Source organism: Tympanuchus pallidicinctus, unplaced genomic scaffold (assembly GCF_026119805.1).
Source record: "Tympanuchus pallidicinctus isolate F22 unplaced genomic scaffold, pur_lepc_1.0 scaffold2, whole genome shotgun sequence".
NCBI lineage: Eukaryota > Metazoa > Chordata > Aves > Galliformes > Phasianidae > Tympanuchus > Tympanuchus pallidicinctus.
Genome location: NW_026294721.1, coordinates 40,258,460 through 40,286,180, shown reverse-complemented (window position 1 = coordinate 40,286,180; position 27,721 = coordinate 40,258,460). Strand labels below are relative to the sequence as shown.

Here is a 27,721-nt window from a genome sequence, read left to right as displayed (position 1 = left end):
CTCTCTGTCCCCTCCGTTCACATCGAGTGAATACTGAAGTCAATAGATGCACCTGGCAGCATTACACAATAAACTGGCTTGTGATTTTATCTGCACTTTGGCATTCTCTGTATACAAAGAGAGTGAAATCAGAGAATTTGTGTCAGAGGCCAGGGTTTTCATCTGCTCCAGTGGGATTTAAGCCCTGAATTTTGACTGAGAGTTGCAGACTTTAATCTGAACTTTTTAGGTAGTACATGCTTCATAATACAGGGGAAAAAAAAAGTATGTAGTCACCTTTTTATTATCTTATTTTATCTTATTTTATTTTTATCAGAGATTCTTTATTATTCCTAGCACACTTCAGAGATGTTTCCAAGTCTGCCTCTTCTCTCCAGAGTCCTACAGGAGTGGTTTAGCAACTGAACCGTGTGACTAATCAGCATAGCAGCAAGGCATCCCAGACAGTTGACAGTTTCTTATGGCTGTTCCTATAATAAGATTAGAGATACATTTGGACTCTGTTGGCTTCCTGTTTGTAACAGATAATGAGGGAGGAGACTTTTAAGGCAAGAGGGAACACAATCCTGGACTGTTTTTGTGTTTCAGGTACTGGACAGATGTTTACTGCAAGAGAATGGCAGCAACTTTACCTTTGGAAAGACGCGGTCTTTCAAATGAGAGTGCAGTAACTGAGGGCAGTGGCTTAGGTGATGATTAATGTCCTTCCTGAACTCCTTCCTGGCTTCCACCTCTGACTTGAGCTTGCACGTGGGTTTAACGGATGTTTTCCGTGCCTTTTGTTGAGTCAGGTGGGATCTGCTCTGTAGAATGATGGGGGAAAGCCCCTTTCTGCCTCGGATGATGATGTTATCAGATGAAGGAGGGAAGCCGCTTCTGAAATCATCCAGGCCACTTTTTAAGAACCTCCAGCGCTGGCTGTTAAGTGAATCGGAGAATCTATGTTTGTTGCTGTTTGCTGGCAAGAGTCTTGATGACAGCTTTTCCATGTACCTGAAAGCAAAAACCTCTAGTTAGTGCAGGAAATACTGGTTTTGTAAGGAGGTATGGTAAGACTCAGGTTGCTTCTGTCAAGAAAGCATGCATAGATGGCTAACCACATCTAGCCTGTGCTGTGGTAGTTCAGCTCTTCTGTTTGCCCTGTGCAAAAGTGAGGTATCTCAGCTGAATACCAAACATGTAGGGCCACTCAGGCTGTGAGTACTCAGGCATGAGAGGAGCTGTGCTAGGTGCTGTCATTCAGAAGCCAGAGGAGATGATAAGTTACACACCAGAGGCTGAGGAAAGTAATGTGCTTGTTTTCTGTTTTCCCAGTAAAGTTTCACAGTGGAAAAAACTCTTGTGCAAACTTCACTAATTCCAAGTAGCACAGCTGGAGCTTCTAGAGGGGGTAGCAAACATGCTAGAAGGAGACGCAGGCTAATGAAGGACCCCAGGCTCCTCACCAGACCCCCCTGGCTCCTATTCACCATGGAACTGTGCTCATCCCAGCAACTCCACACCACTAGGCCCTGGCTGCTGGGCACAGAATGTTGGAGCATGGAGGTTCTTAGCTGCTAGGAAATTGTATCCAGTGGCATCTCCTGGTCACTTAACTCATCCCCAGGCTTGTCCTAACTTCTTTGCCCTGTCCTTGGGACACACGTCCCACATGCCCCTTTTCTTAGTCCCCATGCTTGCCAGTTCTGCCAGGAGCCCTGCCAGGTGACACAGTGCCTTCTCAGCTGTTGCAGATAAGAAAGTTGAACTGTGTTATGGCTTTCTGCGTTGGCAGAGTAGACTCTCTTTGCTCTGCAGCTATGAACAGCATGGCGTATTTCATCTGTGCTCTCAGTTCAGTTCCTCCCTAGGTGCTGCTGCACTTGTGCTTGTCCCTTGGCATGAGAAGGTCTTCCTAAGCAGCTTGAGTCTTTTTGCAGGACTCATCAGCAACAGAGACAACAGAAAGCTGCGGGCTTGAGGAAGTTCTGTCAGCCTTCTTGGACTCTAAATATAGTGGCTCCTCCTATTACCTGAGAAACCCTCCAGGAAGAACAGAGATGGAGTTTAGGATTTAATGCATGAGAGTGTAAGATCAAGCACTTGGAAAGCTTTGATGATAGCGTGCATGACTGTTGCAATCTGCATTGGAGGAACATGCAGTCTAGCAGCTATAACTTGATTTAAGGTAGTGAAGCTTTGACAGCAGGATATTTACAGATTAGATTGGCTTGGCACTGAAAGCCAGGTCCTCAGAAAACTTTTTACTCTGTTAGGTTATCCCAACAGTACAAAAAGCCAGTCTTTTAAACTCCCAGTGCATGTCCTGCAGCTTCCTCTCCTTCATTTCCTAACAAGATCTGTTTCACCAAGTCATACACCATCACACACAGCCACTAGCAGCACTCTCCAGTCCTACAAAGTGTTCCCTCCATACTCCATCCTCTAGCATGTTTTTTTTTGGCTATGTTCAGCTTGAGAGTGCACCAGTTCAGCAGTGAGTTCTCTAGCATTGCTCTGTGGCAGCAGTTAAAACCAAATGTGCAACTGAGCAAAGAGGATATGGTGTGGCAGGTGGTCCTCATAGGGAGAAGAGGATGAAGGTTGATTATGTTCAAGGTCTGGAAGGGAGTGGAGTTGAGCAGGGAGAGAAATCTGGATGTAGAGAATGGTAAGGAAAATGTGATGTGGAACAGTGCTCTGTCCTCCCACACAGACAGCCTAGTTTGCCATCTCCCAGTCTTTGGTGTCACATGCAGAAGCAGCAGACCAAGCCAGAGGTAGTTAATGAGAGGGTCGGAGTAGCTGCATTTGCTAATTTTGGTATAATTCAGATTATGAGGAATATGGCTGTGTGTATTTTTTTTTTTTTTTTAAAGTTACTACATGCCCTATATCCCAAGTATCATGTGCATATGAAAGTATGTGTTTTTCTGGCTTACAGTTCATGGGATCTGTGTCTTTTTAGCTGCAGTGTAAAAAGCTAGAGTCAACAAGGACTTTGTTGCTGTTCTCATAACAGCTAATGTAAGTTTCCTCAGAGGAAAAGCGCTATAGTTAAATCTCTTATCTTTTAAAAATACACGGTCCCATATCTAGAAGTCAGTGCTGAACACATCCCCCAGCCTGGCCTTTCTGATACATTTACTTCTTGTGTACCCACATCCAGCTAAACCAAGAGCAAAGTTATTGCCCACAAAAAGCAACTTTGTTCACAGAGCTTTCCAAGGTCACTGTTGAACATCATGATTGCAGAGTAGTTCTGTCCTACAGTGAACTGCTTTTCTGCCAGCAGTTAATTTTTAGTGTGTGGGAGTCATGAATTAAAGCTTCAGTACAGTGAAATCTGATTGCTCAGAAGGCTTCCAGAAACGTCTCAATTCTGAGCTGAAATCAGTACCTTATAATTGCATTATTGTTTTACTAATTATGTGTAGTACTAGAAACATACATAATATGTGTGAATTCATTGATGACAAGCATGCATACTGGCTGTGCATGAAAGACAGAAGAGCAAAGACTCTGACAGCATTTTCCTTGTATAATACTGATGCAGTTGGGCGTTTTCCAAAAGTTGTTCCTCATAGACTTAGGAGTATATTGCATGTAAACCTTCTACAGATCTTCCTGGCCCATGCTGTGAGACATCCAGCCAGCAAATGCTCTTTGTAGTGAGCTGACATGAAACTTGAAATGCTAAGGACCTGTAAGTTACTTGTAATATGTTTTACGTTTTGTTGATGAGCTGGGATGAGTTAAAGAGCAGCTAGGGGTTAAATTCCTGACAGTATGCAAAACAGGAGAATATTCCACCATCACAAAAGCACTGTTTTTGAAAAGTAGATCTCAGTCCTTGTAATATTTACTTCTGTTGAATGTCCCAGAGGAAAGTAGAGGTAGGGTACAGAAACACAGCAGTGGAGATGGAAGTAAATAGAGCACTACAGACACACAAATGAAAGAGCACCACAGATACACAAGCCGAAAACATTATCCAGCAGAAGATGAGTGGAGAAGTTTACCAAAGGTTTAGATTGGACAGAATCTAGTAGAGTATTTATTGGGTTGAACACTTTTCTGGTTACATTCACATTTGCACTGTTGAGATGAAACAACACTTAGTTCTGGAAAGCCTGTTTTAACACTGCCTCCAGGTATGGCTGGATCCAGTTGGACCTGGTGTGAACAAGTTTGTCAACAGTGATGGATGATTACAGCACCTAATTCTGAAATAAGGACAAGCATGATTCCTATCTTGGGTGAAAAAGAACAGAAATCCATGACGCGACATGGATGGAGACAGAGAAAATCAAGTTAAACTCCTCCTACCTGCTGTTTTCACCCTCTGTTATGGCTAACATAAAACATTCACTAAAGAATGGTTTAACAGTTATTAAAGGACAAAAGTTGGAGTAAGGATTTCTGGGATCTATTTGGCTGATACCAAATATATCAGCCTATATGATTCTTTACATCCTTCTTTGACAAGTTCTTTCCTTCCTTTTATAGATGCCTAGGAGCCAAATAACTGCTGCTGCACAGAGCTGAAGAAGCCACAATGATTACCTAAGTAAGTAGTGTCTTGTTGGTCTTAAAGATTCTCTCAGTGCACTGGACAGGAATCTTCCATTCATGATTAATTTCAAAACAAGGTTTCTCAGATTATTTTATCACATGGAAATCAACAGGAGAAGCCCTGAACCAGCCTTCTGAGAGCATGAAGCTTGCCTTTTTCATCATGAGAAAATCTTAGGGAGCCTGGCAATAAATGTGGGTGATGGAGGCAGCACAAGAGGTATCAAATTTTATAGCTGACTCCATGATTGCTTGCTTAGGTTTGTCCATCTGTGGTTCTCCAGACCCTGACAACACACTTCTCCCTGATTAACCTCCACTCCATACCCCTTGTGGACTGATATTTCCAAAGAGATTCTGCTGACAACATTTTGATGCGCTTCCCTTCTGCAGATCCCAATCTGTCTGTTCAGACCTGTTTTGTCTGCCATTGGGAGTGAGGAGTGGAATTTCACATAGAAGGACATCTTCTCTGGTTACCAATTTGCCTTTTATTTTTACCTAAGTGACTGTCAGTGAGGCCTCAACATGTGAAGTGGCACCTGCTATATTTTGCAGGACAGGTCTGCCTGTCATTTTACCCTTATTTATATGGTTAGTGCCAGAGGCATACCAGAGCTGGAATCCTAGTTGTAGTAAGTTCTATACAGGAACAGAAAAAGCAAAAATTTGTCACAAGAGTTTACACTGCAGGTAAGAGAACGGTGGAGCACATAAGCAGAGTTATTAGATTGAGCTTCTGTAATCACTGTCATTTTAAGTGGGAAAGATTCTTGAGAATGGCAGATTGAATAGTAAAAAAAAAAAAAAGAAAGGAGTGAGGAAATAGAGGAATAATAGAATGTGTAAGAGGAAAAAGAATAAGGACATGACAATATTGTGGGGTAAGAACGTTTAAAAGCATTTCCAAATGTGGGCCTTATCTGCCCTTTCTTCTTCCCATTTCCTCGGGACTTTGGCATGGGAAGATACACCTCTGTTGTCTCAGGGATTTGTAATTATGATACAGTATTGTGCCTTGAGCCAGCAGCGCGCCCACTGCATTCCCATGCTGCACTTCAGAGGTGGAGTCACTGTTCATGGGAGTGTTTTAAATATATCATTGCTAGTAAGCAGTTTCTGATTTCTAAAGGTAAAATAGTTTGCGAAAGAAAGGAAGGAAGGAAGGAAGGAAGGAAGGAAGGAAGGAAGGAAGGAAGGAAGGAAGGAAGGAAGGAAGGAAGGAAGGAAGGAAGGAAGGAAGGAAGGAAGGAAGGAAGGAAGGAAGGAAGGAAGGAAGGAAGGAAGGAAGGAAATAATCCACATGGAGTATCTAGAAAATCTGTATGAACAAGTAGTGTCATTTTGTACATTCCACGGGTAGGTTTCTGGCAAAACAAAAATTGCAGCATTGAATTAAGCTAAAAGCAAAATTCTGCAGGAATCAGTGCTTAATCTGCAAGGTCTGGGGTCTCTGGGCTTGCAAAAAAATCTTTCATCTGTCTCAATGGCAAAGCAAATTTACATTAAAAAAAATCATGCATCTTGTATATAATAACTCAGATGTGGTCTCTACAATCTGTTAAATGTTCTCACTTTCCTTTTGACTTTCTGTGGTTTCAGTATTGGTATAAAAACAGCATGGTCTTTGTTAATAAAAAAGCTTCAAGGCTGTGACATGTAGAGATGGTAAAAATGGCTTTGTTTCACTAGAGAAGTGTTCTGTTGTTTTTTTTTTTTTCTTCTGAACCTCTGATTTGGAGACAGTGGACCAGTTGACTTACATTGGAGTACATGCATCAGGATATCCTCAAGACAAAACATAAGGCACAGAGCAGTTGCACTACTTCAGGTGAGGCAAGAACAAGGGCTCCTTTACACTGATTCAAGAAGCCATGGAAAATGTTTAATGCATTCTGGGAGGAGATATCCACTTGTAGAAGTCGTCATGACAGCCAGTCCCCACCAAAAACAGTATTTTATGGGGTAAGGGAGAGTTTATGGTTCCATAAGGAAATTCCTATGGAAGATTTTTCAAGGGGAGAATTCTATTGCTATAGTTCAACTAGTCTTCAAAAAAAGGGTTCTAATATTTATTCTGTTGCTTTGCTTTTGGAGAGAAGAGGATGAAACTGAGTGAAGTCACCACTTAGGTATGGGAATCCAAATTAAAAGTTGTTAACAGAACAGTGGGTTTTGTTTACTGCGTAAGAGGAACCACACGAGTTCTAGTTCCCCAAGTAATTAATGAAAGTTGACCTCATAACCTTTCATGAGAGAAAAAAGTACATTGTAACATTGTCCCCAGCAATTTGAACAGGGAATCTATCTGATAGTTTACTTGCTCTCCCTAAGGGAAGGCGTTACTTGAATCCAGACGACTATGGCCAGTTGCCCCATGACTGGAAAATGCTGGAGGAGCGGAGCCAATTCAAGACTTAATAAGTGTGAGTGTTGCTAACAGCATGGCTGTGGCTATGGGACAGGCAGAGGTCCTGCATCCCTGGGACTTCCCTTCCTTTTGTGAAATACAGAGGCTGTGATGGAAGGCAGATAGCACAGCGTCCATTTCTGGGAAAGCCACAGCTGCGTGCTCCTCTCCCTCCTCCTGCAGTGCTCCAGGAAGTGATTTTGGGTGGGAAGCTAGAGCAGGAGCGCCCACTGCCTTTTAAAGGAGAAGTGGATACATCACCTTATTTCTTATGCGTCTTAACTGCACTACTGGAAGCTGCATTGCACTGAATTACGGTAGAATCTGATCCCTACGAAGCTTTATTCGTTCTAGAGGCTGTTTCTGTTCCCTACAAGTTTTCCTCTAAAGAATAATTATTCTTCCACTTGTTTCACAGCAAACCCTTGACACGTGACTGCTGCACCAGGAGGCGCCCACAACAGGCAGGAAGATTTCAGCACGAACCAACAACCAGGCCGCGCAACGCTCCGCCGAAACACGCAGGCGGCCCCCGCCCGCGGCGGAGCTGCCCCCGCCACCGGGACTCTCCCTCCCTCCCTCGGTGCCCGGCGGGGCGGGTGGCTCCGCTACCGCAGCTCCCGGCCCCGCGGCAGGCGTGGCGAGGCGGCCGCCCGCCCCTTGCGCCGTGCCCGGAGCCTGGCGGCGGCCGTGCTGACGGCGGTGTTGTGTCTCATCGGCGGCAGCCATGAGGTCGCTGTGTCTCGTCACCGTGGGGGTCCTGGCTCTGACGCTGCTCATCGCCAGCGTCTCCTTGTTGGTGGCGCATGTCTTTCAGACGGTGGTGGACCTGCAGGTGAAGCAGGTGAGAGCTCGGCTGCAGTCCCTCCCGATGGGTTTATTCCCTCTCAAAATAACCCTGGGCAGCAGAGGGAGGGAGGACGGGGATGGCGGAGTGGCACTGTATAGTTCCTTGGTGCCCAAGCGCGGTCGGGTGAGGACCATGCACCTCTCAGCGACGAAACACCTCTCAGCGACGAAACGCCAGGTCCTTTATGGCCGGGGCGGGGCTCGGGTTGGGCTGCATGAAATCAGACAATATGAGTAAAAATAAGCGCTCTGAGACAGTTTTACAGGCTGTGAGACATCTGCTGTGATCTGTGGGGGGGGGGGGAGGGGGGGGAAGATGCTGCAACACACAACAGGGCAGCAGGGAGCACCTGAAGCACTCCTCCTGCCTCCACCTTTGCCCATGTCCATCATATATTTCTGGCAGCTTTTGCCCTGCTGCTCCATTTATTGCAGCCTCTGGAGCAGACGGGCTGCATGCTGTGGTCTGGGGACACCTGCATCCTCAGGAGTGCAGAGGTCCTCCTCAGTTTTTGTTCCTCCCTTATGGTCATGTTGGTCATAAATCCAAATGCTGGCCATTTGGATTTCTATCGTGGTCAACTGCATTAGTGTTAGAAACTCCCCTACGTATCATGAAAAGCACTCCTCAGTAGCTGTTTTCCCTTAAAGTATGTGTGAAGCATGTAAATTAACTAGTCTTCCTAGTCTGAAGAGTGTAATGGCCTGTATTACTCAGAGAAACCAAGAGCACTACCGTATGATGTGACCAGTTCTATTGTCTGGTTGGTGACAGAAATCTGCTGTCCTAACCCACGTGCTGCTATTTTCCTCAAGGCATTGATAGTGGGCATTTCCTCACTGAGAAGCTACAGTGTCTTAAATTAATTTGATTTCATGAGTGCAGTCAGCTTAAAACAAGTTCCAGGTGTTTCTGTTGAGTCTGGGGTGTAGCCAACAGGAGGCCACCAGAGGGTGAGCTGAGGTGTGGGCTGTCAGTGTGTCAGCTGCTCTTCAGGAGCTCCTCCTGGCAGTGAAGTGGAGTGTAGCCTGGGTTATTCTGCAGTCGTTCCATCGTCAGCTCATAGGCATTCTGAAAGGCAGAAATGAACTGATGTGAATGTTAATGTATGCAAAGTTTTGTGCAAACCAAGCCATTCTGTCATCCTCTGCATCACAGCAGAAGTTGTAGTTTCAAATATTTCATGGACTTAACACAAGTGCAGGGGGGTGAAGAAAGAAAAAAAGGTTTGGTGGGATAGCGTAGGACTGTCAGGAATTAGTTGTGATCCTCCTTATGCGTATTACCTCTTAGCTGCATGCTCCTTACCCTTAGTGGTTGATTATATAAGAGCAAATTGATAGTCACTTGCCAGAGCTTTGGGTAACGCAGGAAACAGTTCCTAGAGCTCAGTCTTTTCTTACTTAGTACTCTGCAGCTCATGCCAGTGTATCTGGGTTGCACAGGATCAAGCATCCTGCTCCCCACACAAGCCAGTGGCACCCTGCTGGCCATCTGCAAGAGCCAAGCATTCAAACTGTGGAAGAACAGCTTTCAGCCCTAATCATTGTGTTTCCTCATCACTCTGCTGATTCTGCTTCTTTCCACGTGTTCTTTATTCCACATGTTTTTCTTGTTTGTGTGTGGCCTAGCAGGTTACTGTCTCTTGTGTAACCATGTCTACAGCTTAGAAAATCTTGTACAAATACACAAATCTCAATTTGCCTTTGAAATGCGGCAAGACAAGAGCTTTTTGAATTCTATCACTGCTCTGAAGTCCAGGGCAATGGATGTGAAATGCCATCTCAGTGCTCGTGTGTTTCATGCTGGCCCCTCTTTACCATCCACACCCACCTGCCTTTGGAAGAATTGCAGAAGGGGAAGGAGGTTGTCTTCCACAGGTAGTCCATACTCCATTGAGGGTCTTCTAGCAGTCCTGCAACAGCACTGCAGTGAAGTAAGTGAAGCAATGAAGTAAGCTTAATTGGAAGGCCGCATTTTGGACCTTCTGAATCCCATGTGTATCCAAACTCACAATCCATAGAGCAACGACGATAAGTTGGCTTGCAGTAGGGAATTTGTATGCCACATTCTTTCCAGCCAATGACAGGGAGCATGAAATCCTCCTGGGCTCCTGGAGACAGTGGAAGTACGGGAAGGACAGGGGAATCAGCAGGACATCAGACTTCATATTCCCTGGAAAGTCAGCAGGCAATTCTGTAAAAACGAGGACAGTGGGAACACCTTTCTCAGAAAGCATTCAAATTTATTTTCTTATTGTCAGTCTTAGTGTTGTTTTTTTGTGTGTGTGTGAACTAGAATGCTGTGCCAGATCAGATGTCCATCTAGTCCAGCACTGTGAGTTGTTGGGGTAGCACCTGAAACTGATCAAATCATGGGAAAAAAACTGCAATAAAAGAGAGTAAAATAGCTGCCCACAGAATAAAGGCTTGCCTAGCTGCAAGCAATGTTTGTCTTATCATATATATTTGTTGCACGATTGTGGATTTTACTGCCTTAATTGTGCAGTTTATGAACATGACAACCCTTGAGCTGTGTACCTAATGCAAAACTTGGACAATCAGTCCTTGTGTCTTTACTCAAGTGTTCTGTTTATGCCACATATCTTATGCTGATAATTTTAGAAAATGCTTAGTCTTCTAACCCCTTTAAATTTCAATGGGCTTTTGTTGCCAGCAGTCTCTAGAGCTGAATTATTAGGAGCATGTAAGACCCAGAGGGTCAGGGAAGATATTTTATCGTTTAACTTATTTTATATATTGATCACTGTAAGCTTTTGCTTAATGTGAAATACTCTCAGCACTGCTTAGTCTGGATTTGAGTTGCTCCTTTTGAACAGGCAGTTCTAAAAACACAGGGTCAGAGAAATCTGCTTGTGTTGGCCTGAACGTTTACCCTATAGCTTCCCTTAAGAAGTTGTGATTCCGTTCTGTCACAGATGGATGTATTGTCCTGGGATTAGATCATTTTGCGGTTTCAGGAAAAAAACTCTACTATCACCAGCAGTAAAAATTACATTTTGGAGGAAAAGCTCATTTTATATTTCCTCTTTGTGATCTGAGGCTAAGGCAAGGAAACACCAGTAAATGGACTGTCACAGTAAATAAAGCCAGTGGGACAGATGTTTTTGTTGTTTGAAATTAATATGGACTCCACTGAGAAACAAGAAGCTGTGCAGCACAGCTATGTGAGGACACAAGATCATGTAGTGCACTGCTTTTAGGTGCTGGTCTTGCAGAAGGTGCATCATACGTCTCTGTGAGACAGCATCTCAGAGTCTCAGGCCTTCCTGGGCTACTGCCTGCAGGACTGGAGTCTGATCTGAGGGTTCTGAATGCTTTGTACTTCTGCATGTATCAGGAGGGAAGGACTGAATCTCTGACAGTACAGAAACAATAACTGCAGGTGAGGCTGTATCTTTTACATATCTTTAGATTAAAGAGCAGTCATGTAATCTAGTATTTTGCAGCCTGCCTGTCCTAGTAGTGACCACAACCTCTGTCAAAACAATGATCCCACGCATGTAATGTCAGAGGCTCCTCTGCTGTGAATCAGTCAGCAGAACTGAACTCGGCTGGGGGCATGGACATACGTTTTGTTCAAATATGAGCTCATAATTTTTCTCTTAGCACTGGGCAATGTAGTATCGTGTGGCAGATGCAAATATTCCTGGTAACATTTGGTGAAAAACAGAAGAAAAGAGCACACTGTATTTTGTTATTTGAGAATTTTATGGGAGTATATCTAAGTCCTGCTCAGAAGTTTGTGAATCTGAGTTTACACTGCTGCTGTCACTGTGCGGAGCTAAAATTAGTCCCTGTCATTTCTGTGGGAGATCCAAGCAGTGTTACGCAGATCCAGCAAATAAATCGCAGTATGACAGCGTTTCACTGCCCTTTTGCTCTGTACTTCATCTCCCAGGGGATCGCTTAAAATTCAAAATCTCAGGAACATGAAACTGGAATTAATATGACTGGGGTTCACTTTTTTAAAAAGTTGAACATTTAGACTGAGCAATCTCTCATTTTAGTTGCCTCATGTGAGAGCAGTTTGAGTGGTAAATAGGTGCTCTGATAAAGCTTACTAGTTCTTGGGGAATAGTACTCATTCTCAGAGTTAAGGACAAGATGGGTGTGAGTAGTCTGATACAAATATTGGTGCCACATTCGTACTCAATTGTATTTCATGCACGTGGGAAATGTGAGCTGTGTACGACTTAGAAAGGGGACTGACATCAGTAGGGTACTACACCACTGCCTCTCAAATAACCGACTGTGCGTATGGAGAAGAAATATAGCGGTCATTTCTGGATTCATTAAATACAATGCTGTGTCATTCCCAGCCCTTTCTGGCAGTGTCGTGGAAACAGTATGCCTGATTTAATGAGATTTTCTATTTCTGATCCTACAAACCAACTTCGGGAAGGCTCAGTCTGAATATAGGCCTGAGCCGCGTTGGCATAAATTGCAAAACAGCAGATCAAGAGCATTGGATTGTGTAGGAAACAGTGGATGTGAGGAAGAAGAAATGCACAAAGCACCTGAAACACGGCTTGCATTATTTGTGGCATTTGTAGAAAATGTGATGTGAAATCCTCAGAGGAAAGCGGTCTGCATCTGCAGAATAGTACTGGCTGGATGGGCTTACTTTGCTATTCAGGAATACTGCTGCCATTCCAAGCTCCCGCCAATGTGTGGTTTTTTGTTTTTTTTTTAAACAGTCTTCTCTTTATCCAATCGTACAACATTAAAAGCTGCATGCTGAGAAAACAGCTCCTTTAGTGGGAAAACCAAGAAAGAATCCTGAGGCACTGTGGCTGATAAAAGTTAAGACCTCATAGATGTTAACCAAGAAATGGCAGCTGTCCAGCCTGCCTTGCTTTTGAATTTGTGCTTAACAATATTTGACTTGTTTTCTCAGAAGAATAAAAAGAGCAAGTGTTGATGAGACCCATTTAATTGCAAATTATTTCCCCTCCTTCTTTCGCCTGCTGGTGATAAGCTTTTCAAAGATAGAGTTTTGTTTCACGTATTCTCGTAAATTCCATTCTGCAAGCCATGTTTTTCTTTACTGCAGCTTTGGCGCAGCAGTGTCAAAATATAGGAAAAGCCCTGATTTTTGTGGTGTTCTTAGTGGTGCTTTTATAGTTGTGATGAATTTTATGTAAAATGGAATGGTAAGAAAATATGGGATTGAGACCTATGTTATATATTCTTAAGGCAGCTGCATACAGCTACAGCTGTGCCATTCCTTCTGACACATTGATATAGGAATTATTGATTCACTATGTAAGAGCTTCTGTAATAAAATAATTATTTGTAGCTCTTATTTTGTAGGCCCATGTTTTGCTGAGTACAAAATACACAAGTAGTCTGGAGATGCACACCTTCTCATTGCTGTAATTAAAGGCAGAGGGCAAAGAACATTTGCCCTATTCAGAGTCCTCAGAAAGGTGTGAATCTCAGTCTCTGCTTAAATTTCTGTCATTTGCAGCTTTTTCTCCCTGGCCAATGAGAAACAAAGTTCAATTGCTTTGGAGACAGAGTGTCACAGCTGTACTGGAATCTGACATTCTTAGGCAAATAAATCATAAACACAAGGAAGATGAACTTCTTTTCTGGCCTTTTTCCTCCTGAGATATCTTGTTTATGACTTCGTGGTCTCACACTATTGAGTTCCACTTCTTTTTTCTGTAATACAGCTTGTTTTGTGCTGTTTTACACCAGGTTATGTTTTTGCTGATACAGGGAGTGCAAGAGGGTCATTGTGCAGTAGCTGGTAAGTCTTCATTCTGAAAAACGTCAGGCAGAACTGTCTGTAGGAAGAAGCAAATCAGTAATTCCAACAAAGTATGCCCCTGGGCTGCAGGTATAGTTGTATTAGTTGTATGTGTCTGATTTGGTGATGTGCTTCAAAGCAAAGCACAAAGTATCTGTAGAGTTGGGATCTCCAATTTTAATGTCTGCTTTTTTCTGAGGGCATAGAATTTCTCCCTTTCCTATGACTATCATTCAGTATCTACCACTAATGGCTTATTTGTCTTTCTCTTATTTCAGGGTACAGTATTAAAAAATGGCACAGAAACCTTTGAAGCTTGGGAAGATCCTCCTCCACCAGTCTACATGCAGTTTTACTTTTTTAATGTGACAAATCCACTAGAAGTGCTTCAAGGTGCTACTCCTCTTGTGGAGGAAAAAGGGCCATATACCTACCGGTAGGACCATTTTTCTGTGTTTATATTTCACTAAACATGGTGTGTGTAAGGAGGCAAAAAAGTGGGATTCAGAATGTTTGGGATCCCATTCTAGGATGAAACCTAGCTGTTAACGAATGCTTGAAAAACTATTCAGCAGAGAATAGATTCATTCATCACTACTTGGATAGTACACCTGATAGGCTGACACATCAACAACCTGCAAGCAGTTTCAGATTCAGCCAGCATCTTCTCAGATTTTGTGCAAGATTTTGCTTTTGCACTGCTGTTCCTCAGCAGCTGGATGCAAAGGAGCCCTCTGCATCATGGCCTACTGTACTGTGAGAGGAAGATACTGATTGACTGAGATGTATTCCATTATGCATTGCATAAAGGTGTGATTCATGTGTTCACTCAGAACTTAGTTCCTAGCTGGAATTGCACAATTCATATCAGTAAAAATGTGGGCAGAAAACCAGTTACAGAGTGGAACTACAGGGATTTCCCTCAGCCAGCCCTCACCTACTTAGATTCAGATACATCTACAATTTTTACAGACAGCAGGATTCAGTAAGGCCATGTGCAGTGTTGGAGCTTATCCATCCTCCTGGCCTCTCCTTCTGCATGATATGGCTCCACACTGAGCAGTCTGACTCTTCTGGACCTGGAGAGATTTCAGTCCGCTTTACAAGTAAGTTTTCCCTTACAGTTTCATATTGCTCCTCTGCACACAGTAATGTACACCAGGAGCAGTCCTGTGGCAGTAGACATGACAGCCTTTGAACTGAGGGAGGTATGAGAACTAAGACAGAAATGTAAATTTCTTGTCGCCAATCACTGTCACACATTGATCCAGACAGTTTTCTCTCAGGCTGCCTAATTCTCTGCAATATGCCTTCCCCTTCTGTTCCTTTCCTCCCACAGCTCAGCTTTGCGTTACTTCCTCCCTCTTCCCATTTCCTCCTTTTCATTACTGTGTTTGTTAAGACTTGGCAAAGTAGTTATGCTACTTTGGCAGAATACCTCTATTAGATGAACTGGTAGAACTGGAGAAAAAAATAGAGAGCTACTGACTTGTGGCTTGTTGGCAGAGCTTTCCCATGCAGCACACACCGCAGGCTGTCTGTGTAGGAGCAGGTTGGGGCAGGTGATTCCTGCCTTGTTCATTGCTGTCCAAGGGAGGCAGGCTGTACATTCCAGCTTCTGGTGTCTTTGGTTTGCCCAGTTTTGTCATGTCTAAACAAAATTCAACTGTGCTGTGCTCCATCGGATGGAAGAAACAGGAAAGTTAAAAACCGAAGTGCTTTTTCCCAGTGGATTCTTTCTTTAATCCTTGCTTAAGTGCTGTTGTTAACTGAACTCGACTGTTGGCAGTGGGTGGGGAAGGAGGAGGTACGATGGAGGAGCAGGATCGAGAAGAGGTGTTGCAGGCATACTGCATGCTAGAGCCAGAGAGTAAATGCTAGGTTTGTCTCACAGGCCCAGTGTAGCAAAGTAATCAAGAGCCATTTAGGTTTAGCATGTGGCAGAACGTCTAAAATACTCTAAAAAGAAGTGCATGGCTCAGTTGTTTTATCAAATTGGGTAGGAGGTAGAAAGGCTGGAAGTGAACCACCCCCAGCAAGCAGGGGAAAATGCCTGGAGCGGCAGAGAGGAGGAGGAGATGGCTAAATAGTCTCATCCTAGGTGATTAAGTTTGAAACAGTTCATGGTTTTGACCAACATAGATTGTAAACCCAGTTAGTGCAGAAGTAGATTCTCAAACAAAAATGCAGCCACGCTTGTCTTTTTATATCCTGTAAGTTGGATTTACAATAAATAAAAGAATTCATTCTAAATGGAAGCTGCTTATCTGCCCAAGCTTGCTAAGTCCTGAAGATCAGCTGAATATTTTCTGCTCGTGCACACATGAACAGATTGTTGTCTTTAACATCCGTTGTGCTCCTACCTGTGTCCCTAGTCAGGGAGTATTATTTTCCTCTGTAGACTTTTTAGAGCTGGAAGGGCTTCTCAGGTTACCTCTAGCCTGGTTTAGATAAGACATTTCACAGCTGTTCATTCCCACCCCTTCTGTTCAAGCATCAGGCTACAGAGTAGATTAATGTAGAAGAGGCTTTTGCCAAATCAAACTAGAAAGTACCCAGACCAAAATGTTCATAGGTGGTAGGGATGCTGAGAAGTGGTAGATGACACTGTTTTTGTAGGAGTGTTGGGAGATGGTTGATTTTTGTAGACCTTTCCAGTTTGATTTAAATTAGAAAGACAAAATCAAATAATACAGCCTGTCATTAAGCTGCATTAAAGATCTAGTGCAGCCAGGAGTGGAGTTATGATCTGCAGTGAATGAAAAACGTTGTAACAGAGTCTTGCAGGATAATTCACCTTTGCATCTTTGGATTTAGAATTTACTCAGGAAGCAAAGCATTGTAAAAATGAACAAGCTCTTACATGAATGTATGCTCATGCAGTACAGTCCATTTAAACTCAGACATATGCCAGATGGATAATGTCATGAGAAGACAACCTGCCACTTCTGCTTTCTCATTTGCTGAAGATAGATATGTATCTCATTTTGAACCTAAGCCAGCCGGTTCTATAGAATTGTGTTTCTTGCTTGCAAAATGCTATTGTTCATGGACTAAATTATGGTTATGACATGTGCTTCATGGTAGTTAAGATCTGACTTCCTTACTAGACCAGGTAGCATTTGATGTTTCTTCCAATTGGACTTGTTTGTCAGCAATCTTCAGTTTTATGTTGCTTTTCTGAGTGCTTAGACAGCACCAGAAGCACCTCTGAGGCTATGAGCAGCTCACTTTCTTAGAGCAGTACAATAGCCACAAGTTGATTGCAGTTAGCATTAATTGTACACGTTTAACTTGCTTACAGAGCAAACTCTTGTTTTTCAGAGAATACAGGCCAAGAGTGCATGTTCAGTTTTTGGACAACGGCACCAAAGTATCTGCTCTGAATCCAAAGACGTATGTGTTTGAACCTCAGAAGTCAGTTGGAGACCCTGAAGTGGATCTGATTAGAACAATTAATGTTCCTGCAGTGGTGAGTTCTCCTCCATTTCTGGGAGGACACTTGGGAGTCGGTGTAACTCGTGTTATACCTACCAGCTTGTTGCTCCATACTGCCTCTCCTTTTTGTGGTAGATAAAGATGATTGAAGAACTCGAGAGGCAGTTTATATCAAGAGAGATGCTGCATTCATTTTAGGTTTGAACCGTTGTGGTTTTTTTGTTACATTCCTTCCTCACCAAACACCTCTGTAGCATCAGTTTTTCACTCCTTGTCTGAGAGCCGACAATTTGGAGATGAGCAAAAATCAGGCTTGTTGGCTTTTCATGACTAAACAAAATCAGGGAGTTACTGAAATCAAACACATAGGAGGAACTCTGACGTTTGAATGCGTTTTTGTTGTTGCTTTCAATCAAAATTTCAAAAATCACCTTGAAGTCTGCATCACAAACTGGAAAAAAAATTATACAAGAGGGATTTCAGATGCCAGTGAATGAAAAGGTACTACCAATTACAATTAAGACAGGCACTCACGCTCTGTTTTAGGTCAGACTACAGAAGCAGACCATTATTTTTTGATCTCACACAGGTACTGACAGCTCAAGAACAAGCAGATACAAAGCAGTTATACCTTGCAAGGAAAAGCAGACAGTACAGAAATACTTGTTGGTTGTGTAACGAAGCCTTTACTCCTTATGCTCATTTATACCCTGTAATTGAAGTCCGTTATTAATTTTTCCCTAGAATTTCTAAAAATGTCTGTTTTGATTTGGGTGAATACAATGTTCTTCACAGGCATTTGAGTGTTAATATTCTCTTGTTCAGATTTTTGACTGAGATATACTGTAACAGGTAGTTCTAGAAGAGCTGCAGTTTGGTTCATCCAAGGAGTATTCTTTCCTTTTTTTTTTAATTTATTTTAGATACATATCATTAAATCACTTTTCCAGCTACGAAATAAATAACTTTTGGTGTTTCTATTTTGGAGATTACCTATATTTACAGTCTTTGTTTTTCAACATGTAAGCCATGACTTCCTCAGGCTGAAATCCAGAGCACATCTCCAGCAGTTCCCACTGTTTAGAAAGCGGTGTTGCCAGTTTCACTTAAAATCCACTCTGAACACTACAGAAAGGGTTGGCATGAAACCAAGCTGGATGTGTGCCCATGTCTGGCTGAGGGGGAACCTGTAGGAGCACTTCCCTGTCAAGAATAGCTGAAGAACCTGTTAGCCTGCATATTACTTGCCACAAGTGGAAATAACAAAACTGAAAATGCAAGTGAAACATGTGCAGTGCTGATATGTGTCTGTTTGTGTCCAACTGTTACTATTTATCCAACAATAAATCTGAATTCTAATCCCTGATTCTAATCCCCTGGTAGACTGCAATGGAGTGGACCAGGGCAACATCTCTTCAGTTTGCCACGGAGGTGCTATTGCTCCTGTACCAAGAATCCCTGTTCACAGTTCGCACAGTGCATGAATTACTGTGGGGCTACAAAGACAAACTCCTGTCAACCATTCATGTTTTGCATCCTGAAATCGACCCGGTGTTTGGCTTCTTTAATAAGGTAATTACTGTGCAGGACTTCCTGACTCTTTAAATTGGGAGTGATGTCAGTGCCACAGTGTTGGGACTGTCATTGCCAGCCAGGCTGCTCGCAAACTGAGGCTGTAGAGACAGGCTGCAGAGGTAGCAAAAGGGAGTTTCCTCTTCAGTTTGGTTGTATCTAGGCTCTGACCTGTGATCCAACTTCAAGTGTTTTATCTCTTCCCTTTGTCATATATGCATGAGTTTTCCAAGAGTGGATATAAACATCTCTACTGTTGACTGTGCTCATTTTCATAATGTGGTCTTATTTGCACCAGCACTGTGAAAGAAAGAAAATTTCCTGAAAGATTTCCTTAGTAGTAGTTAGTTGAGACTGTATGTTATTTCTGAGTGATAGCCATTGCTGGCTTCCTCAGTGTCTCTGACTGCAAGTCAGCTTGGGCTTGTTTCTCAGAGATTATCTGCAGTACTCAATTTGTTTTCTGTGGGTTTATTTTGCTATTGGCAAATTTCAAAGGGGAAGAAGAGCTAACCTAATGTTAGATCCCCTTCACCAAGGAGGAGTGAGAATTTAGCACAGCCACTGCCACCTGATTTCATATACAAGGTGAAGTTTGATGATTTGCACGCACTTCAAAGTAGTCGCTCCCAGAGTGGAATTGAAGTGATGACAACTCAGACTCCTGTCATTCTGATGTAGTTACTGGCCAAGTGTTAACAAGGTGAGTGGAATAACAAAAACTCACCTATGTGTTTGCAGATGAATGGAACTGATGATGGAGAATATGTTTTCCTCAGTGGAGAAATGAACTACCTTAACTTCTCAAGAATTGTGGAATGGAAAGGAAAAGAGTAAGTTTTTCAGTGTGATTAGGCCTCTGTTAAAATTTGCCTCTTTTCATACTTCTAATGAGCAAAAATGTTCATCTTTATGTTCTTTTACCAAAAAAAAAAAAAAAAAAAGGTTATTTTATTCTGGAGCTGATGGTACTTCTTAGCAGCTCTAGCTTCAATTGTGCCTCCAGTATTTTACCATGGATCATGTAATTATGAAAAGACAGCCCTGCCCTTAGAGAGCAGACTGCTGTGAACACTCACTTCTGAGCCCCTGTGTGCCCTCTGGCAGAGGTGGCCCCTTCTCCACTCTCTCCTCTGGGACAACCCTGCAAGCCCTGTGGGGCTGAAGTACCAAAGCAGCAGGCTGTGTACAGGCACAGACATCCTGCGTATCCAGGCAGCACCATTCCTTGCTGCTCTGTGCCCAGAGCTGGGGCTGAGAAAGCTCATGCCTGGGTGCCTGACACTTATTTGGAGGGCAGCAAGCATTACACAGAAGCCAAAGAACTACATAAAGCAACTCTCTCCCATTAAATAAAACATTTCCCATCAATTACATATATGGGAGAAACTCTTGCAGATGGATTCTTACTTGTTTGCCACCGGTTTAATAATGAGATAAATGCAATTTAAACCCTATTTTTGTTAGTAGAGGAAATAGAACTTAGCACTATACAGGTCTGTTAATCCTTTGCTCAGAGCATAACCTGGACTGACCACCAATTAAAGGTCTTTTAAACTTTATTCTCTTTGCTTAATTTTCTTCAGGTCATTGAACTGGTGGACAACAAAGACTTGTAACATGATCAATGGAACAGATGGGACATCTTTTCATCCATTGATTAGCAAAGATGAGAACATTTATATATTTTCTTCTGATTTCTGCAGGTAAGAAAAGGGAATTGGACTTCACAGCAGAGCATTTGTGTCCATTCCTATTGAGGTTTCATATTAGGTTGATATTTTTCTGTCCATCATTTTATTTAACAGTATCAGTGTTCAGTATTTGATTGTGCTATGAAGGACAAGAGAATTAAACCTCAGGCACCCCAATATGCATCAAGTTAAAGATGTGTTGTTTCTAAAGAAAGGTAAAGTGGAAATCAAAAAGGTGTCTGGAGAGCGGCTGGACTGCCTAGGGGGGCTTGTAATGAGAGGAACAGGATTTATATGAACCTTGCCTGAAGCTTCTTTCCTTAGAAAATCTTCCTGTGACTCTACTTTTTAGAGAACACAGACTACCTTCTTCAGAGATGCATGGCTTGAAACAGTGCTACTTAAAATGCAACAGTATGCAGGAAAACATGGTGTTTCCTGACATTCCACCTGCGGATCTCTTCCCTTCCAAGTTTTCTTGTCTATGGACAACAAAAATGATCTGAAATTCTCTATCTAAATCAGTACAGATGTATATTATGATAAATCTAGGACTTGCCAAATTTGTGCCTTCCCCTGACCTTGCCCCACTGTGTTCCCCCTCAATAACGTGTACCAGCACTGCTTTGCACAACACACAATAGCATCATAGGGACCAGAATCAACCCCCAAAATGCTGAAGGCAAGCATCAGTGTTCATGGAACAGCACAATTTGTGCAGTATTGTCCATTTGGTGCAGCAGCAGAGTGATGAGATACACATGTGTAGATCACAAACATATTACACTGAATGCAGAAGATTGTTGGAATGGGCTTAGGCTAAACTTTCAGCTTCCTTTAAACTGAAATAGATGCACAGGCATCAACAGAGACATTTGCAGCAGGTAATCAGCATGTGCTGAAGACTAACAAATCTTGGTCTGGTTTTTCTTCCTTGCAGATCTCTTTACCTGGTGTATGACAGCTCAGGAAGTGTTGCAGGTGTCCCAACCTACCGCTTTGTGCCCTCCCCTATGGTGTTTGCCAACACCACCGTTAACCCAGACAACGCTGGATTCTGCGTACCACCAGGAAACTGCCCTGGTGCTGGTGTCCTCAATGTCAGCATCTGCAAGCAAGGTATATTGCCAGGCAGTGGAAATAGATTGGAGGGACTTCAGTGGGAGCGTATTGCTCCTTTCTGTCTGAAATATGTGAGGCCTGTAGAAATGCGTCTACACTCAGTGAAGTCAGTCACCAACAAGTGGTTGGTTGGTGTTAAACTGCTGTAGTGAAGACGTGATCCGAGGGGGTGTTCTTGTGAGATGCCATAAGCTCCAGCAGTGATTTAAATCAGGGAAATCAAAAGAACTAGTATCCACATTGAGCAGCTTGGGTATTTATAGTCTTCTCTTATGCAGGTAGTGTCATTTGTGCCTAGGTGAATGCAAATAATGCAATACACAAGCATACAGCCTTCGGATGTGAAGCTGTGCTGATGCTGAACATGGAAAATTTTGGATTGTTCAGAGGACAGGGAGTCAGAGTGTAAACTCTGTAGCCCCAGAGTGGACTTATCATTCTGCGAATGCCCAGTACAAAGAACTTTGATGTCTTCAAAGACTTCTTCAAATCTTTTCTTTTTTCAATTGTGGTTTTCTGTGTTTTTACATTCCAGGTGCTCCCATATTTCTGTCAGCTCCACATTTTTACCAAGCAGAGCAAAAGTTTATAAGTGACATAGAGGGCATGCACCCAACAAAGGAATACCACGAGACATTTGTGGATATCAATCCTGTAAGTACAGCCTTTTTTAGAGGGTTATACAGATGAATCCAAGCTCATAGACTTAGGTCACTTTCTTGCATGATGTGTATCAATGTAGTCCCCATTAATCACAGTGAAGCTTCACTAGCTTATGTGGAACTATCTATATTTGCTTATATAGAATAAATTTTGCTGGGTACCAAGAATTAAAATGCTTTTCCTATCATACCTTTGCAGTTAGTGATGCTATCAGACTGGCATTGAAGGGGTTAAAATACTTCTGAGAAGTAGATGAGGCTTTTTCTCCTCACTTTGCTTTCAACCCACTGGGGTTTTTTCCTGTCTGTATTTTTCCCAAGTTGAAGCTAGGTATGTAGACTAAGACAGCAGATAGATATACCCAGTGGACGTTGAACTCAACTTAGGTAGCATGGAGCCACAGAAAGATTGATACACAGCCATGGTCAATATGTCTTCCATGGTAGTTTGCAGAGTTTTTGGTAATCTCACAGTGAGATGTCAGAAATGAAGGGAGCTTTCAACTCATGATCTGTAGTTCTATGCTGTTCTCTAGATCCACATCTGAAGGTAGATAAAGAGAGAGAGGAAAACCATGGCCTGCCTAGTTTGCAGAAAGAAACAGCGTGACTCATCAAGCTGTTATGCTTAGCATGAGCAGGAAGAAATTGCATAGTTTCTTTCAAAGCCTGAAGGTCTAGTGCACATGTTTCTTGGTATCTGGTTTGGTGCCAGGCTCTTCCTGTTAGCCAGCTCCTACTTCCCCTTTTGAAGAATGAGAGTAAAAGGAGCTGTGTGCCGCCTCCTTCTCATCACCACGGACTAAATTTGACTGCTTGAACAGGGAAAATACTTCTGCGCCTCAATTGAAACTTTATTTGTGGTGGCAATACTCTGAGAAATGTTTTGTGCTTATCATTCTCTGGGGCCATACACTCCTATCCACTGAAATCTGCAAAAAGAAAGGTTTCTCTCGTATTCAGAGACCAGAACAAGCAGCATTAGTTGTCAGCTTTTTCCAAAACTATATCTAGATCTGAAGGATGGGGGATTCCTCTGTAGCTTAAGTGTGGTTTGTATACCATGATGGCACACTTATTTCTGTTGTGGCCTCTTCACATCTATGTAATTTGGAGGCAGACTGAAGTCTGGGCATATAAAATATAAGAATGTCTTCCTTTGGTGAATGTGGATAAATAATAACTCCAAGGGAGTCATGTACCACTCTGGCAAATCCATATCAGTGCAACTATTAGGTTGTATTCTCCTAATTCCTATTAGTTCACATTCATTATTATTATTATTATTGTTTTAAATTCACTTCTTTATTTTATTCCCTAGCTGACAGGGCTTGTCCTGCAAGCAGCCAAGCGGATGCAGATCAATGTTCATGTCAGAAAATTACCTGAATTCTTGTAAGTGTTCTCTGCTGCTGGGTGAATATCTCAAATCTAATTTGATATTCAGAATTAATGTGTCTGCTGTATTCAGATGGAATATTGGTTGGAGACAGAACATTTAAGAGAGAAAGCCAGTCAAATCTTAATTGCAGATGGCAGTATCCTCCTCACTCGCAGCCCAAGAGGCTATTGGAGTTCTTTCTGCAGAGTAAAGACTCAAGAAAAGCAAGTTGCTGGAGACAGGTTGCACACAATCCTTGTAGTGGCATCCGTATATCACACTGACCCTCTCCAGAAAGGACCTGCCACAGCAAAAGGAGGGTAGAAACTTGGGGCTTTGCTGCTGATTGCAGTGAGTAATGCCATCTTACTCTTCACTGCTTTTAGGAGGCAAAAATACTGCAGCTGCTGTCATTTCTCAGCAGCGGTCATGTGAAAACCATATGAGAAGACATGACCCCTTCAAGGCGGAAGATCAGGTGGTGGATTTTAAAACACCACTCATGAGGAAGGGCTTGTTTGATCAGGTAGAGAGAAAGACCTTGCCTGTGACTACAACAGTATGATAAAGGATAGAAACCTCTACTGACATAGGTAGTCAGTGCAATCCTGCGTAAGGGAGTACATGTGTGCGTAAAATAGCTCCTCTGCTTCTTTGCTCCAAATGGATTCTGCAGGGTTTTCTAGTTGTCTCAGTTTGAGGGACTTTCCACAAACTGCAGATAAAGTTGTATAGAAATACCAGTACCTTTACCTTGTGTCTTTCTGACTTGTTGATTTCATTGTTGCCTATGAGATATAATAGCTGTTTTTGCTTCTCTGCTTCTGAGCTGCTACTTGTTGGCATGCTTTTGCTATGTATTATAACTAAAAATAAGTGTTTTAATCAGTCCAGTCCTCTTAGGATGCTCAACCTTTTTTCAGACTAACACTACCTTATTTTCTGGTGCCCAGGAGCTGTTACATTAACACAGTTTAGGAGTAGGCTGTTACTTCATGTACGCTTTTTTTTCTTCTTTGTGAATGTTATGTGACAGACAACTGTTTCTGTGTTTACAAATATGAGTAACATTCAGCCTCAGCTTAGCTTAGTGTTCCTGCTGACTGACATATCTGTCACTCAGTTAGTTACTAACAAGCCTCTCATTGATCCCTTGTTTTCTCTCCTCACCATATCCCAAGCCAGAAATTATTTAGCTTCTTGGAGATTGACACTGTCCTAGTTCAGTGGGAAAGTGAAAACCAACATTAGAAAGCAACAGCCCAGTGTTTTTTTAGGGGCAGTTTCCTTGTTCATAGCTCTGTTATAATCTGTATAATCTGTCTCCAGAACCCTCAAGTCAAAAGAATGGAAAAGCATAATTTCTTATTGCTGTTTTTCTTTTTTTTTTTAACACAGTGAAACAGGTAACATCCGAACACTAATTTTCCCAGTGATGTATATAAATGAGGTAAATAATTTCGTTCGTTCTCTGCAGCATTGTGAGATGTTTATGTTTGCAAAACTACTGACTTTGAGCTAGCCATGAAAAAATTATGTATTTTTTCCTGTTGTTTTATGTAGTGATAAGTAGGAAGTTGTTTCCTATTAACATCATTCTGCCGCTTGTTGACCACTGCATTAAGTTTAGTTCTGGAAAATCTTTGTTGGGTAGTCTTTTTAATTGTGAAGATATTGACAGTAAGGAAAAAGGCTGCTCGGGTGAAGAGGCTGAACGTGTGCAGAATCTCATCTTTGTTTCTGGGGACTTCTGCAAATGCAGTAGTAGTACAGACTGTGCTGTGTTGGATCACTGAATTCACTGGATTCAGGGAACGCTCTAGGAGAGTACCTGTGATGATATGTGTCATTATTCCAGGCCAGTGCTATTGCATTCCTAACCAGAGCATTTTAATCACTACTTCCTTTAGAAATGCAGACCAGATTTGCCTTCTGGCCTCAGAGGAATAGCTGGGGATTCTCAGAGGGAAGGTACATTATGCAAGGAAGCAAAGGTGCAGAGTCGTGGGAGTGTTGTTAGCTTACCCCCACAAAAGTAAAATGGCCTAATATGAAGAATGGAAATATTCTTTTTTTCCTCTCTCTTCATCTCTTCTCTACTCCAGAGCGTTCTGATTGATGAAGCATCTGCCAACAAACTCAAGCACGTCCTGCTGGAAGCCAGTGTTGTAACTGGAATCCCTTTTGTAATCATGGCAATAGGAATTGTTTTTGGGATTGTTTTTAGTGTGCTTGTGTGCAGGTCTCAGGGAGTAAGAGAAGAGGTAAGTAACACTTGAATTTGACTTTGTTTACTGTATGTTTGTCTGTGTTTGGTTTTCTTCTAGTTGATATTATTTCTTCATTGTCTACACAGAAACATTTTAATGTGTCGTTTTTGTTTAAAATTACGTTTTCAGGGAAGGGATGTTTTAATAGACACAGAATAAAAGCACCAAAACAAAGGAATGCAGCTAATATAAGAGACAATTGTGGTAAGACAGGTAGCATTTTCTGTGCCTATTTTCCTTGCTGATAGTAGTATAAAAAATAAAAATCAGCCTGTCTAGAGGACCCTGAAGGGTAATGTGCAAAAAGCCCACCGTATTTGATGAACAGATATAGTCACAGGCAGTCTGACCGTGTTCTCAGTAGAAACAGTTGTCTTATGCCAGTTGATTATTTTTCAGAATCATAATGCAATTTTATAACTAAAGAATGGATGAATTTTACAAACAGTAGTATGCGAATAGTTCTGTCCAGATAATACTAGTTTGTACACCTATTTATGAAAAATTCTGTTTGAAAATGTCATGGTGTTAAGGCCGTTATTTAACAACTTTGAAAGCCAAAATTTCACCCTAAGACAGAAGGGTCCGGATGAGATAAACTTTGGATTCTTTGGTTGAAGGAACAGACTGGGTACTCTAGTAGGCTGCTTTCTTCCTGTAGCTGCTGTGATCTTAGTGTGGTGTTGCTTATATGATGCTGCCCAAGCACCTCTTTAGAGCCATGTAGGAAAGCACACAGAACCCCCAGAGCGCACAGCTGTGCTGCGTGTGCACTTCTAGCCTGTGGGACCCGGTGCCAGCTGGGGATGCGGCGGCGGTGGCAGCAGCTTGGTGGAGAGGTGTGCAGCCTCCCTTCCTCAAGCAGCGGCTTCGAGGAGCTGATCTCTGGCTCTTTTGCTTCAGTCTTGTATGCCTCTGGGTACCCAGGAAGCATTGCACCACCAGGGGCTCTCAGGACCATAGTTCAGGTTCCTTTTCATGAGAGCCTGGTCCTTTTTCCTTTGGGCTTTTGAGCCTGCTGTGCCACAGGCAAACTCGGGTAGAAGTTGCTGAGTGGAGTGCATCCTGACCCTTTTCCTCCACTCACCCTGATCCCCTTCTGCCTCTGCACAGGCACAGGGAAATCTCTTTGCATCATCCCAGTGCCGGTACCTGCCAAAGCTGCCATCCACCCTCCAGCACCTCACCTGTGCAGTGAGGGTTCCTTTAGTAAATCTGCACTTGGAAGTAGGAGCCAAGAGCTTTTTCCTTTCCTCTTTGGAGTTTAAGAAATTTAGCTTCCCCACCACAGAAGCGCTCTAATGTGCCACATTTAATTTTCCTTTGTTGCAACTTTTTTCTTTCAGAGCACTGAAGAAGAGAGGTCCCCGCTCATCAGGACATAGTAGTAGATCTTCTTAAATACGTGAGCTTGGAGAATAAATCATTAGAGCTTACCTAATACCAGCTACCACTACCCAGTGTTGTCCACTGTGGAAAAACAGTCGTGTCAAGTGTAATGTTCAAAGATGGAAGAGAATCCGCACTGTCATCAGGGGAGGAGACTTTTCTTAGCAGCTAAGTTACAACTACAAAACTACATTTTAAAACTGCTCGAGATCCTGCTTTTTTCAGCCCTGCGCTCTCTTGTACCTACACTGACACTCAGAGACGATCATAACCACTTTATCGGTGAAAATAAAATGGCCTGATTCGTTATAGAAACGACGGGTAACACTTGCAAATGGCCTTAGGAGCGTGGGCTGCAGAGAACCCTTGTAGAGATGCAGCAGGTTCCTGTGTCACTCACACACCTGTCGGTTTCCTGTAGCCTCACTGTTGTCTTTTCTGTAAAGTACCGCGCGCTGCTTACTACGGGTTTGCACTGACTGTTTGTTATTAAAGTCATGGGTCCTTTCACAAACGGATCTGTACAACTCATCCAAACCACTGAGTGAAATTCATTAAGTATCTCTCGTTAGCGGGTAGAAAGAAGCCAACGATTGGAAGT

The 27,721-nt window shown here is 42.6% G+C and overlaps 1 protein-coding gene and 1 long non-coding RNA gene across 3 annotated transcripts in view; both read left to right on the top strand.

Moving 5' to 3' along the window:
- Window positions 1-5,708, top strand: part of LOC128080763 (uncharacterized) — a 35,136-nt gene extending 29,428 nt beyond the window's left edge. Inside the window, exons 3-4 of the long non-coding RNA XR_008206877.1 lie at window positions 4,489-4,549; window positions 4,668-5,708. This is a non-coding gene — a long non-coding RNA (uncharacterized LOC128080763). The remainder of the gene's footprint in view (window positions 1-4,488; window positions 4,550-4,667) is intronic.
- A 1,908-nt stretch (window positions 5,709-7,616) lies between these two features.
- Window positions 7,617-27,657, top strand: SCARB2 (scavenger receptor class B member 2). Of its 2 annotated transcripts, none has more exons than XM_052683355.1 (12): window positions 7,617-7,808; window positions 13,871-14,028; window positions 16,917-17,064; window positions 18,414-18,602; window positions 19,344-19,435; window positions 20,189-20,308; window positions 21,237-21,415; window positions 21,954-22,072; window positions 23,402-23,475; window positions 24,860-24,911; window positions 25,567-25,725; window positions 25,861-27,055. In XM_052683355.1, exons 1-12 carry the CDS (start codon window positions 7,692-7,694, stop codon window positions 25,888-25,890), a joined length of 1,437 nt encoding a protein of 478 aa, XP_052539315.1. In that variant the 5' UTR covers window positions 7,617-7,691; the 3' UTR covers window positions 25,891-27,055. The 2 variants fall into 2 exon arrangements, with proteins under 2 accessions (XP_052539315.1, XP_052539314.1); XM_052683354.1 differs by lacking the exon at window positions 25,861-27,055 and adding an exon at window positions 27,078-27,657 and having other exon boundaries at window positions 7,618-7,808.
- Window positions 27,658-27,721: the final 64 nt, after the last annotated feature.

Bases quoted from the DNA above. Each gene is read 5' to 3' on its own strand.
- SCARB2 (XM_052683354.1), top strand. From the start codon at position 7,692: ATGAGGTCGCTGTGTCTCGTCACCGTGGGGGTCCTGGCTCTGACGCTG. The intron at 24,912-25,566 runs GTAAATAATTTC...TCTCTACTCCAG, and splicing joins CAGTGATGTATATAAATGAG to AGCGTTCTGATTGATGAAGC. The intron at 25,726-27,077 runs GTAAGTAACACT...TTTTTCTTTCAG, and splicing joins CTCAGGGAGTAAGAGAAGAG to AGCACTGAAGAAGAGAGGTC.